The 13,812-nt window shown below is 47.2% G+C and overlaps 2 protein-coding genes across 2 annotated transcripts; one reads left to right on the plus strand and one right to left on the minus strand.

The window, feature by feature from the left end:
* Window positions 1-129: 129 nt before the first annotated feature.
* Window positions 130-8,715, plus strand: plin6 (perilipin 6). The gene is made up of 7 exons (XM_073484709.1): window positions 130-144; window positions 333-531; window positions 1,127-1,209; window positions 1,359-1,596; window positions 1,787-1,968; window positions 6,121-6,387; window positions 8,299-8,715. The coding sequence occupies exons 1-7, from the start codon at window positions 130-132 to the stop codon at window positions 8,713-8,715; spliced, it is 1,401 nt and encodes a 466-aa protein (XP_073340810.1).
* An 850-nt stretch (window positions 8,716-9,565) lies between these two features.
* LOC141012263 (ras-related and estrogen-regulated growth inhibitor-like protein) lies at window positions 9,566-13,141 on the minus strand. Its single transcript, XM_073485698.1, has 4 exons — window positions 12,871-13,141; window positions 12,558-12,611; window positions 12,395-12,471; window positions 9,566-11,733 (listed from the first exon to the last, which is right to left on the minus strand). The coding sequence occupies exons 1-4, from the start codon at window positions 12,944-12,946 to the stop codon at window positions 11,323-11,325; spliced, it is 618 nt and encodes a 205-aa protein (XP_073341799.1). The 5' UTR covers window positions 12,947-13,141; the 3' UTR covers window positions 9,566-11,322.
* Window positions 13,142-13,812: the final 671 nt, after the last annotated feature.

A 13,812-nucleotide genomic window follows, 5' to 3' on the forward strand; every position in this document is an offset into this window, starting at 1 on the left:
TTTGTGGAGGTTCAGCAGCTGACTGCCTCATGCTGCGAGCAACCAGCAGTTCGAGGAAAAAGAAGGACGACGAGTCACGATGAGTCTGACCTGCTCTGTTTGTTTGTCCTCAGATTTGGTGAAGGAGACATGTCAGATCATCAGGTGGGTTCAACCGACAGCACCACATCCATAATCCTCTGACACTGTGGACAAAAGTATGTGGACAGCTCTTGTTTCTGCCATGTGACCCTGAGGGCTCCGTCTGAAGCTCCTCACAGGAACACGGACAGGAAGTTATTGATGATGACACAAATATAGAATAACAATATAAACCTCTTCCTGTTTGTCAGACCAGTGCCGTGCTGCGAGCTTCCCGTCTGCCTCTGGTCCGCTCGGCGTTACAGTCCGTGACATCAGCGTACTCGGACGCCAAAGGTCGTTACCCTCTGCTGGGCATGATGGGAGGAGCGGCCGAGGTCGGCGTTCGCAGCATCTCCCACATCGCCATGACGAGGGCCACGCCCCTCCTCCAGACTCTGGAGCCACAGAGTACGTACGCTAAGTACTGCTAATACTACTGCCAAGTACTGCCAAATACTGCTAATACAACTGCCAAATACTGCCAAATACTGCTAATACTACCTCAAATACTGCTAATAGTAGTATTAGTATTTTAGTAGTAATATTTGAGTAGTCACTTTTCATCTTGCTAATAGTCGCAGCTAGCTAGCTTGACAGTTGTTTTGATTGAAGAAATACATTCAGAAATAATCTTCAAATATTTCTTCTGTTCTTGTTGATTAATGTTGTTATTAATTCTGCTGAGCCTTTAAATCACCTGTCTGTCTGTCTGTCTGTCTTTCTGTCTGTCTGTCTGTCTGTCTGTCTGTCTGTCTGTCTGTCTGTCTGTCTGTCTCTCTCTGTCTGTCTGTCTCTCTGTCTCTCTCTGTCTGTCTGTCTGTCTGTCTCTCTGTCTGTCTGTCTGTCTGTCTGTCTTTCTGTGTCTGTCTGTCTGTCTGTCTTTCTGTCTCTCTCTGTCTGTCTCTCTGTCTGTCTGTCTCTCTGTCTCTCTCTGTCTGTCTGTCTGTCTCTCTCTGTCTGTCTGTCTGTCTGTCTGTCTCTCTGTCTGTCTCTCTGTCTCCAGTTGAAGTTGCCAATCATTTTGCCCTGGTTGGTCTCGACCGTCTGGAGAAGAACTTCCCGATTCTGAACCAATCACCAGACGAGGTTCATCTTCATCTGTGATGTTTTGATATTTCTTCATGTTTTCACTGGTGAACTAAATGAACCCATGAATAATTGTGTTACAGCAGTTTGTTGAACTGTCTCACTTCACTGCCTCCCGTTGGACTGAGCAGGTGTGTCCTCGTCCTCAGGTGGTGGGTCACCTGAAGGACGCCTTCTTCTTGACCCTGGACGACGTGCAGGTGTGGGCGATGGACGGTCTGGACGGAGCCCTCGATCAGCTCGAGCGTCTCGCCGATAACGCTCGGGCGGCCGTCCTGATGCTGCAGGACACTCAGGTGGGCCGAGCCGCCACGTCGGGGTTCGATGACGTGCTGAGTCGTCTGGAGGACGCCACCGCCTTCTACCTGCCCCTCCCACCAACGCTGCGTAAGTACAGGGGCATTCTGGGTAACTGTGGTCAAGACTTGTGGAATGTTCTCAAACCTCTGTTGGAAACAGGAAGTAAAATGCATCATGTGACACAAACCTGCAGCTCGTCATCACACACCAACAGAGCTGGAAGACGTCCGTATATGTGAGAATGAAATGTTCTAACGGACTGTGGTTGTTGTGGCAGGGCGGGAGTGGGAGATGAGGGTCCAGGAGTACGAGGATGAAGATGATGATGACGAGCCCAGTCTGTGGACGAGGGTCCGCAGCCTCCTGCTGAGTCTCAGCCTGCAGCTCTTTCATCGTCTGATGAGGATCAGGGAGCAGCTGCAGAGAGCCGTCAGGACGCTGGGAGACGCTGCCGACGTGGTGAGGCTGAAAAAACCTCTGCACCATCCACTCCGTTCACAACATCCTCCATGTCCACGTTCTACAGGCGTGCAGACAGAAACGGTTCGGGAAGTTGCTGAAGCGTCACAGTAAAATGTAAAATCACACGAGACGACGAGGCGATCAAAGTCCAACAAACTGAAACAAAGAGTGAAATAAGTCAAATGATTCAGAAAAACAATGAAACAAATAAAAGTCATCAGTGTTTGAAGGTGATTAACAGGATCTAACAGCTGCTCAGCTCCTCTGAACAAACACAGACGCTCACTTCTCCCTCAGTCTCGTGGTTCTGTTCCTGGAAACCATTTCAAAATAAAATCACATCAGCAAAGTTCAGTTAACAAACAAGCCACCTCACCAGTAAAGTGTTTCAGTAGAGCATCAGACTGTCTCGTCTTGTCCCCACATGTCCACCGGGTCCATTTCAAAACACACAATTCATCATTAAATGGAGCCGTTTGATTGACAGCTGATTAGAGCAGATACGAGCGAATATGCCCGCCCTAAAGCCTACAACAACCAATGGGTGATCCTGTAGACCAATGACCCAATCTCTCTTCTTTCTCCTCTCTTCAGAGCCAATCACACACCAGCATCATGTAGCCAATGAGATTTCACATCCAGTAATATAAAGTTTATATCAGCTGTTTGAATCAGTGAGGACATGTTGGAGCTGAAGGTTCAGAGTGGGACTGCATTATGTTAATGAGGGTGCGGGACTGCATTATGTTAATGAGGGTGAGGGACTGCATTATGTTAATGAGGGTGTGGGGCTGCATTATGTTAATGAGGGCGAGGGACTGCATTATGTTAATGAGGGTGCGGGGCTGCATTATGTTAATGAGGGTGAAGGACTGCATTATGATAATGAGGGTGAGGGGCTGCATTATGTTAATGAGGGTGAAGGACTGCATTATGTTAATGAGGGTGCGGGGCTGCATTATGTTAATGAGGTGAGTGTTGGTACATACAGATATTCAACATGAGCACAACATGTTTTAAAAAGACTCCAGCCTGCAGCTTGTGTTCGTGGAGGTTACATTTTCTCTTGATGTGTTTTAAACCCGTCTGGTTGGAGGACGTAAACACGGCAGCAGGCAGACAGAAAATGAGCCTCGTTAAAGATAAATGGATGAGTTTCCTGTGCAGCTCAGTGCCTACGTGCTGCATGAAGCGTCTGAACCGATGGACAGATAACAGACGGAGTCGCAGTTCAACAGATCAGCTGAGGAGGAGATGATACGTTAATGTTGTGCTCAAAGAAATATGTTGATTTATTTCTGCAAGTCGACTGAATCTGTTTAAGATCTAATGAATTCATCATCATTCATTACTTTTGTTTTTGGTTTTTGTCAGCTATAAGTAATATGAGACAAACCCGTCCATCAGTGGGACAAACAGACTCCATGTTTCTACTCAAAGACAGAAAGAAGTTCATGCAGAACATTTGCTGAATTTACAAGAAGGAACAAATAAGTCAGAATCAGTCAGAGACAGAGTTTCACACAGTTTATAAAGTGTCTCCAACTCAACAACTCACTAAACTGACACATTTGTTAAGGGAGTCTGGGGACAAAGAAGTCGCCTATACTGGTTACTGTTCAGTGTATTTGTAAAATGTGACATGTTTAGATCAATAAAATGTTTCTTCTTTCATAAATTGAGTGTAAATGGTGAAATCAGTGTAAACAGTGTGTTCAAACAGCTGCTAAATGTTGGCAGGTCAGACTTTAGCACTTTAGACACAGAAGCAGACAGGCTGGTGCAGCCATGCTGCCACAAACTGACACTTTTTACAAGGAAACACAACTTACTGTTTTCATTTAATGCTGAATTTACAAGAAGGAGACAATGATTCAGAATCTGTCAGAGACAGAGTTTCACTACGTTATAAAGTTTGTTTTAACTCAACAACTCTTAAATCACTACATTTGTTAAGGGAGTCTGGTGATGTTGTGTTACTGGTTCAGTGGTTGGATCAGTTAAACAGACGCTCTTGTTTCAGTTTTAAGTAACTGAGTCGTTTGTTTTTTGGGTCATTTAGTTTTCGTCTCCTTCAGAGACTCTGACACTGATCATCACATGTCTGAAGTGTTTTGTCAGGATAATAAACAGATAATGAGTGTGAGGATGATGAGGATGATGAGGATGATGAGGACTCATCACTGCAGGTGAGCTGCTGGTCGTGTTGTCAGAGCCAATCAGCAGCCTCATTAGGCCTGCCAGTGTGAGTGTATGTGTGTGTTGGCAGTCGTCCTGGTACAGATCTGTCGTCTCACGTGTTGTCATGGCTGTTTGTCCAGAGGTCAGAGGTCAGAGGTCGTGGCCTGCTGTCTCTGTCTGACCCAAATACCTGATGAGACCCTGCAGAGTCCCAGCTTCTGTTCACTGAGTGAAACAGGAACAAAGTGTTTGTGTCCACAACAACAAGACCAACAAGATCCTGATGTGTTTCACAGAGCACACAGTGTCAACACTCCTCTGCTGCTCGGACTAATCTCAGGACAGGTTCTGATACCACTGCTCCTGGATCAGTCCTCGTCCTGTAGTTGACTTGTTTCTGTTGGTGGTGTCGTCGTGGCGTCACGCTGCTCGCTCTCCTCACGTGTCTCTGGCTGCTGGCAGCTCTGAGTTGGTCTGAATCCAGATCTGCTGTCCTGTTGTCTGCTGGGAAACTGTCGGGCTGCCAGCTGGTTTTCAGATCCTGTTTACATCAGATGTCCACCAGAACAACAGAAAGTTCCTGCTGATGTGCAGAGAGAACACTGCGTTCAAACATCCACACTGAGACCTCCACCTCTCAAATCCCTGTGAGGGATGGAGGTGACCTCAGATCACCTGTCGAGGTGTTCTTCTGTAAAGACCCCCCCATCATGTTCCTGTCATGTTCCTGTCATGACTCTGTCATGTTCCTGTCATGTTCCTGTCATGACTGTCATGTTCCTGTCATGACTCTGTCATGTTCCTGTCATGACTGTCATGTTCCTGTCATGACTCTGTCATGTTCCTGTCATGACTCTGTCATGTTCCTGTCATGACTCTGTCATGTTCCTGTCATGACTGTCATGTTCCTGTCATGACTCTGTCATGTTCCTGTCATGACTCTGTCATGTTCCTGTCATGTTCCTGTCATGACTCTGTCATGTTCCTGTCATGACTCTGTCATGTTCCTGTCATGTTCCTGTCATGACTCTGTCATGTTCCTGTCATGACTCTGTCATGTTCCTGTCATGACTGTCATGACTCTGTCATGTTCCTGTCATGTTCCTGTCATGTTCCAGTCATGACTCTGTCATGTTCCTGTCATGTTCCAGTCATGACTCTGTCATGTTCCTGTCATGTTCCTGTCATGACTCTGTCATGTTCCTGTCATGACTCTGTCATGTTCCTGTCATGTTCCTGTCATGACTCTGTCATGTTCCTGTCATGACTCTGTCATGTTCCTGTCATGTTCCTGTCATGTTCCTGTCATGACTCTGTCATGTTCCTGTCATGTTCCTGTCATGTTTCTGTCATGTTCCTGTCATGACTCTGTCATGTTCCTGTCATGTTCCTGTCATGACTTTGTCATGTTCCTGTCATGTTCCTGTCATGACTATGTCATGTTCCTGTCATGACTCTGTCATGTTCCTGTCATGACTATGTCATGTTCCTGTCATGTTCCTGTCATGACTCTGTCATGTTCCTGTCATGACTATGTCATGTTCCTGTCATGTTCCTGTCATGTTCGTGTCATGACTCTGTCATGTTCCTGTCATGTTCCTGTCATGACTCTGTCATGTTCCTGTCATGACTCTGTCATGTTCCTGTCATGACTCTGTCATGTTCCTGTCATGACTCTGTCATATTCCTGTCATGTTTTATTTCCTTCTATCACTATTTAAACTGCTCTGCTGTCAGTTTAAAGACGTGATGATGTCGTGATCTGTTCCTGTCAGTCTGTCAGTGATACAGCTTGTTCTTATTATAACACTGAAGATGTTATAACAAATATTTAATAATAACGTGATGATATTAAGGTGCTATTTTCCTTTTATGACATTACATTGTGGATCAGGATCTGGCCTCAGGCCGCCTCGCTCCGGCCCTGATTGCTGTATTTCAGCTGTCGATCTTGTCTGTTCCCTGCAGGTGGGTCTGGGTAAGGTCCTGCAGGTGGTCGGTGAGCTGCTGCAGTACCTGCAGGGCCTCCTGGTGGCGCTGGTGTACCGGGCAGAGGGCCTCAGAGAGTTGACCCTGAACGGGGTCAAAGGTCAGGCCGCCCTGTTGGCTGAGATGCGTCCTGTGCGTCAGATCAGAGAGCTGCCGGCTCAGATCCAGCAGCTGCTCCAAGACCTGCAGGAACTCTCCAAGATCCTCCTGCAGCTGCTGATCAATGCAACGCCGCTCTACAACATGGTGAGACTTACAAGAACACCTGGAACACACCTGAAACACATCTGAAACACACCAGGAACACACCTGAAAGACACCTGAAACACACCAGGAACACACCTGAAACACACCAGGAACACACCTGAAACACACCAGGAACACACCTGAAACAAACCAGGAACACACCTGGAACACACCTGAAACACACCTGAAACACACCAGGAACACACCAGGAACACACCTGAAACACACCAGGAACACACCAGGAACACACCTGAAACACACCTGAAACACACCAGGAACACACCAGGAACACACCTGAAACACACCTGAAAAACACCTGAAACACACCAGGAACACACCAGGAACACACCTGAAACACACCAGGAACACACCTGAAACACACCAGGAACACACCAGGAACACACCTGAAACACCTGAAACACACCAGGAACACACCTGAAACAAACCAGGAACACACCTGGAACACACCTGAAACACACCTGAAACACAGCAGGAACACACCAGGAACACACCTGAAACACACCAGGAACACACCTGAAACACACCTGAAACACACCAGGAACACACCTGAAACACACCTGAAATACACCAGGAACACACCAGGAACACACCTGAAACACACCTGAAACACACCAGGAACACACCTGAAGCACCTGAAACACACCAGGAACACACCTGAAACACACCAGGAGCACACCTGAAACAAACCAGGAACACACCTGAAACACACCAGGAACACACCTGGAACACACCTGAAACACACCAGGAACACACCTGAAACACACCTGAAACACACCAGGAACACACCTGAAAGACACCTGAAACACACTTGAAACACACCAGGAACACACCTAAAACACACCAGGAACACACCAGGAACACACCTGAAACACACCTGAAACACACCAGGAACACACCTGAAACACACCTGAAACACACCAGGAACACACCTGAAACAAACCAGGAACACACCTGAAACACACCAGGAACACACCTGGAACACACCTGAAACACACCAGGAACACACCTGAAACACACCTGAAACACACCTGAAAGACACCTGAAACACACCAGGAACACACCTAAAACACACCAGGAACACACCTGGAACACACCCGGAACACACTTGAAACACACCTGAAAGACACCTGAAATACACTTGAAACACACCAGGAACACACGTAAAACACACCAGGAACACACCTGGAACACACCCGGAACACACTTGAAACACACCAGGAAGAGACCCGGAACACACCTGAAACACACCAGGAACACACCAGGAACACACCAGGAACACACCTGAAAGACACCTGAAACACACTTGAAACACACCAGGAACACACCTGAAACACACCAGGAACACACCAGGAACACACCTGAAACACACCAGGAACACACCTGAAACAAACCAGGAACACACCTGGAACACACCTGAAACACACCAGGAACACACCAGGAACACACCTGAAAGACACCTGAAACACACTTGAAACACACCAGGAACACACCTGAAACACCCCAGGAACACACCAGGAACACACCTGAAACACACCAGGAACACACCTGAAACACCCCAGGAACACACCAGGAACACACCTGAAACACACCAGGAACACACCTGAAACACACCAGGAACACACCAGGAACACACCTGAAACACACCAGGAACACACCTGAACCTGCTCTTAGTCAGTGGTGCAACAACGACTCAGAACTTTTACCTTCGGGTCAGGAGTTTTACTTGTTACAGAGTATTGCTACTGATTGGTGCACAGAGGTGTGTGACACCATCTCTGCCAATTAACCAATAAGAAGAGCTCAGAGAAAACAAGAAAAACAACAAACAAACAAGATAATCTATAAATGATAATCTACTAATCAACACTGATTGACTTGTGTGTCTTTCAGCTGCAGCAGCCGTCTCATCAGGACGTCGAGGACTTCCTGAACCAGGAGGACTTCATGTCCGACAGTTCGTCTCGTCGCAGCTCAGCTAACAGTCTCTTCCTGAAGGCGATGGACGGCCGTCCTCGCCGTCGCCGCAGTCTCTACTCCCGAGCCTCCGCCTCCCGAGGCTCCGGGGCTCCGCAGAGCCCCGACCCCCCCAACGGCCGGCGCTCCAGCCTGAAGGACACCCCGGCCCTGGAGGTGGAGGGCCTGCCCCTCCCTTCCGACGGCTTTTCTGCCCACCGCCGCCCGTCCGCCGCCGACATGCTCTTCGCTCCGCTCAAACAGTTCGTCTCTCAAAGCCAGAAGGCCTTCGAGTACCTGAGCCCCAACTCCTCCGACAACGCGGCCAACGACACGGCAACGGCCGATTCTTAAACACCACGCTGAGGCGTGACCCCACCCTCATCTACAACCTATCACTGCTGCCAGTCCCGCCCCCCAACCAATCACAGCCTCCTATCTCAGCACTCGATGACGCGTCGTCTCTGCCTCAGCTGGTGTTAGTTTGTGCGTTCACGTTCACCGACAGAGCGATCGGAAAATTAGTTTAAATCTCAGAGAAACAAGTCGATTCACAGATCCGATGTTTCATTTCACTGGAAACTAATTCAGTTATTGAAACTTTGATGATCGATGGCTCATCGATATGATCTGAACGTGTACAAGTCCGTTTGTAATAAATCATGTTTTCATTTTAAAACTTTGACCTTCAGAAGAAAAACATTAGTGACGGGACGCTCTGTCTTCAGCCACATCTCACAGCCTCCATCCATCAGGTTTGCTCCAAAAATCCACTGATGAAGTCCATGAGACGTGGCTGAAAGCTTCAGGAATAACATCCTTTTTTAAAATTATTATTTTGGCCCTCTTGGCCACCGTACTCAGCTGATGAAGCGTGTGTTAACGGGTCAGTTAACTGTGATGAAGGTGTTGGTTGCAGGTCTGAAGATGAAATGATAGAATCGATCACATCTGTGATTCAGCAAGTGAAAAGTGACGGATTGTTCCTTTAAATGTTGTTTGTTTGTTGTTTAACAGCTGAACTTGTTAAAATATCTCCAAACTAAAAAAACTCATTTATCACCAAACAAATAAAATATGAATCTATTATAATTATTGATAATTTAACAGAATGTCTCTCAAACACTGTAAAAAATAAAGTGTCTCTTCTCCAGCGAGTTAAATAAACTTCAGTGTTTGTATCAGAAACAAAAAGTGACTCCGATTCTCTTTGTTCAGGTTTTAATGAGTAAAAAAATACAGAGCATGAAGTCGACACAACACATCCAGCAACAATATGATTTATTATATCGCAGCACTCAGAACGTGATGTGACGTTTATCTCATGTGGTCTGAACCAGGGTTCATCCTCTGAGGAGCAGGAGCATCATCACAAACTCTACTGTTTTATTCACTTCTGTCCCTGCTAACCCTGTTTTTAAAGGAAGTTCACCTAAAAAAATCAACCCAGTCATCATCATCTCCTCCTGCTAACAGTGTTAGCTAACAGTGTTAGCAGTGGGTGCTAACTTTCCACCAGTACGGGAGGAGAGCGCTGTTCCTTTCACAATGAATTGTGGGTAATGTTGACCCAGAATGAAACTCTGAGTCCGTCAGTGTGGACGCTGAGTTATTTTACTCTGGAACAAGCTGACTGCTAACATGCTAACAATGACAAAGCTAACATGCTAACAATGACAAAGCTAACATGCTAATGTTTACCATGTTCACCTTCTTATTTTAGTGCGGTGATATAGCATGCTAACATCAGCTAGATAGCAGCTGAGGCTGATGTGATGTCGTCAGTTCTGCAGGTGTGTGGTCCTGATCCACATGAACACGTTGACCTGATGATGGCGCCAGTCAGAGGATCAGCAGAGTTGATGACATCACGCCGCTCGCTTGACTACACGTCTCATCGCTCTGAGACGAAACACTTCAACTTTTCTTTTCCAAACTTCACCATCGACACCTTCATTCAACCTGCGTCTGTCCCTCACCTCTCTGACCTTTGACCTTTTCCTCATGAAGCCACAGACAGGAAGTCTTCCCTCTGATGTCACTGTGACATCACACTTCTTCTCTCCACTGCGCCCCGAGTGACCGAGCTGCCCACCAAACATGAGACTAAAATGTCATTAAAAAATAAAAACGTATCCAAACTGATGATTTTCATTGAAATAAAATATGTTTTAGTTTATGAATCATGCTGACGGTGCGGTCCAGTGTCCGGTCCTTCACATCAACATTAGAAGGAACTTCTGAAGTCGTCTCACGACACTTTCCAAACTGAGCAGGTCTAAACCAAACTCCTTGATTAATGTTTTTACAGAGAACCAACATTTCCCCCAGGAGCAAACACTTGGTGACAGTGATGAGAAAAAAATGCTTTTTAACAGGAAGAAACCTCGAGCAGAACCGGACCCAACGGCAGGAGGTCGTCTGCCTCGACCGGCATCAAAATGAAGGTGAATGCGTGGGTACTGACACATCTCACAGGTGTGTGTCTGCAGTAATACACACTGTAGCTTTGACTGAAGGAGATTAAATGAAATGTTCTGAAGACTAAAAAAACATGATGATTAAATATACATCTATACAACTAACAGGAACGTTTGTCACAAATGTTTTAACACCTCCATGTTATGAAGCTAACGTTAGCAGGGGAAGTCACACTTCGCTCACCTGTGAACACCTGCTGAGAATGCTAACAGCTAGCTAACCTTTTCCAGTCTCGTCTCGGAAGAAAGTCATGGATGGATTTGTTTCCACACGTCCTCTGACAGCAGAGGACTGTGAGACGTCTCTTACTGGTCGTGCTAACGTTAGCCGAAGTAGCATATCTGATCTGCTGCTGTGTTTCGACTGTTGCTGGGTAATGTGGGACAGTTCTTGGTGTCCTGTGTCCAGCTCAGCTCGGCCACGCTGGCCTTCACCCAGTAAACACAAAGTTAAAAATAAATTGAGTTCTTTCCTTCTGGTCTACTCGGCCCGTTTCTTTCCAAACACGGCCGACACGCTCCGGACAATCCGTCGCACGCCGGCCGAGCTCTTCCTCAGTGCCCGGCTCTCTCTGATGAGGTGGACCAACCGCTGAAACACCAGCAGGACGTCTTGATACGTTTCGGCCGCCGACACCTCGAAGAAGCCGCAGCGTTGGGACAGAGCGAGCAGCCGTCCCTCCTCGCTGGAAACGCTGCGATGACAGCGAAGATCCCGTTTGTTCCCTACGACAACAACGGGGACGGACGACGGTTTCCTGCTGCGCCGGATAAGCTGCAGCTGCTGGCGGACCACGTGGAAGCTGCTGCGGTCGCAGATACTGTAGACGAGGACGATGCCGTCAGCCCACTGCAGCTGTTTGTCAGGGAGAGACGGACTCTTCTCACCGTCCTGACGACAAAACACAAAACAGATTTACGGTGAGGGTCGATCCAGAAAGAAGACACAGAACAGAATGGTGTCTTCTAGTCCGCGACAAACCGAACCGTTACAAGCTGGAGCAAATCTAACAACACATTTTAACACAATCCAGTGAAAATAAGACGCTGAGGTGAGAACACACATACGATCGCTAACATGATGACGCTCAGCTGGAAAGTTTTAAAGGAAGTGAATTGAACTGGGAGACGTTCTGACTTCTCGCTGAGCCGTCGCTCAACATTTACTGTCAATAACTCTCAGAAGTCTTCGGTCATGTGAGACCATCTGAGGTTAATGTGTCTCGCTGCAGCTCCTCTAACGTCCACCAGAGGCTGCTGTGATCAAACTGCATTGAAGTGAATCAGAAAACCCCAAAAGTCTCTGTGATAAAGTTCAGCTCTGAGCAGGTTCACGCCTGACGTCTCATCCACACAGTGGTTTGTGTGTCTGTGTTGACAGACTTGTGCCCCCTAGTGTTCAACACGAGGACATGTATTACACAGAAACGACACCGCGAATGTGACAGAGAAGCTAATGTTTATTAGTTTAACGACGGATGTACACACAGCTAGCATGCTACCAGCGTTAGCTTAGCTTAGCTTAACTTAGTGTGTGTGTGTGTGTGTCTCACCTGTGTGTAGGGAGAGTCCCAGACGTTGAAGCAGACGTCCTGACCGTCGATCCGGTCGACTCGACTGTAAACTGAATCTGAAACAGAACCACACATCATCATCAGTGAAACGAAGAGCTCTGATTGGTTCACACCAACAATCAGTGATCGTGTGTTTCCTCACCGACGTCTCCGTACTCGCCAATAAACCTCCGGGTCAGAAACCTGACGGTGACAGCTGCAGACACACACACACAGACAGACACACACACACACACACAGACAGACAGACAGACACACAGACAGACAGACAGACAGACAGACAGACAGGTTATTTATCGCCTCAGTTAAAGAAAGAAATCATGAAAAAACATTTAGAGGCTGAATTCAGATTTTTCGAGCCTCCTGATCTTCAGTCTTGATGTTCTTCTGGTTAAATGTGGAACAACAGATCAGAACATCAGAGTGGATCAGATCTGGCTCATCTGTTTCTGTACCTGACTTTCCGACGCTGTGAGCTCCCAGCAGCAGGATGTTCACCTCCACCCTCTGCTGGTTCCCCTCCACCACCATCAGGACAGGCAGACCACAGGCTCCTACAGCTGCTGGATCAGCTCCTGGATCAGCTCCTGGATCAGCTCCTGGTCCTGGTCTCTGGCAGGGCTTTATAAAGACCCTGTGGGCGGGGCCTCAGAGAAGAGACTGCAGTCTGTGGTTGGTTGACAATTTTCCTCTGCAGTCTGATTGGTCCATGTCGAGCCAAGAGACAGAGAGAGAGAGAGACAGAGAGAGAGAGAGACAGAGAGAGAGACAGAGGGAGAGAGAGAGAGAGAGAGAGGGAGAGAGAGAGAGACAGAGACAGAGAGAGAGAGAGGGAGAGAGAGAGAGACAGAGACAGAGAGAGAGAGAGAGAGAGAGAGGGAAACGTTGACTGTGTACAGACTCAGCAGCCACAGCCGGGCCTCAGAGAGCAGCCGGCACAGACAGACGTGGCTGCCCAGAGAGGAGCGGCTGGGTCGGCTCGGTCCACTCAGACACTTCCTGCTGCGCTGACACATACACAGACATCAGAACCAGCTCTACAGAAGCTGCAGCAGAACATGTGAAGCTGCCAACACCTCACATGATCTCCTCCACTTACCTGCACACTGATACGCACACACACACACACACACACACACACACTTTACTTTTTTTCTTCTTCTTTTCTTTATTAATTTATTTGTTTTATTATTATTATTATTATTAATCATATATGTATTATTTATTCTGTAATTGTTTACTTTGTCAATATTGTATATTGTGTTTTGATGCTTTGGCAAAATTGTTGAAACTTTCATGCCAATAAAGCTCCTTTGAATTTGAATTTGAATTGAGAGGGAGAGAGAGAAACAGAGAGAAACTAAAAGCCAAAGTGGATCAGAACGTTATCTCGCCCT

This window comes from Pagrus major, chromosome 17, assembly GCF_040436345.1.
Source record: "Pagrus major chromosome 17, Pma_NU_1.0".
NCBI lineage: Eukaryota > Metazoa > Chordata > Actinopteri > Spariformes > Sparidae > Pagrus > Pagrus major.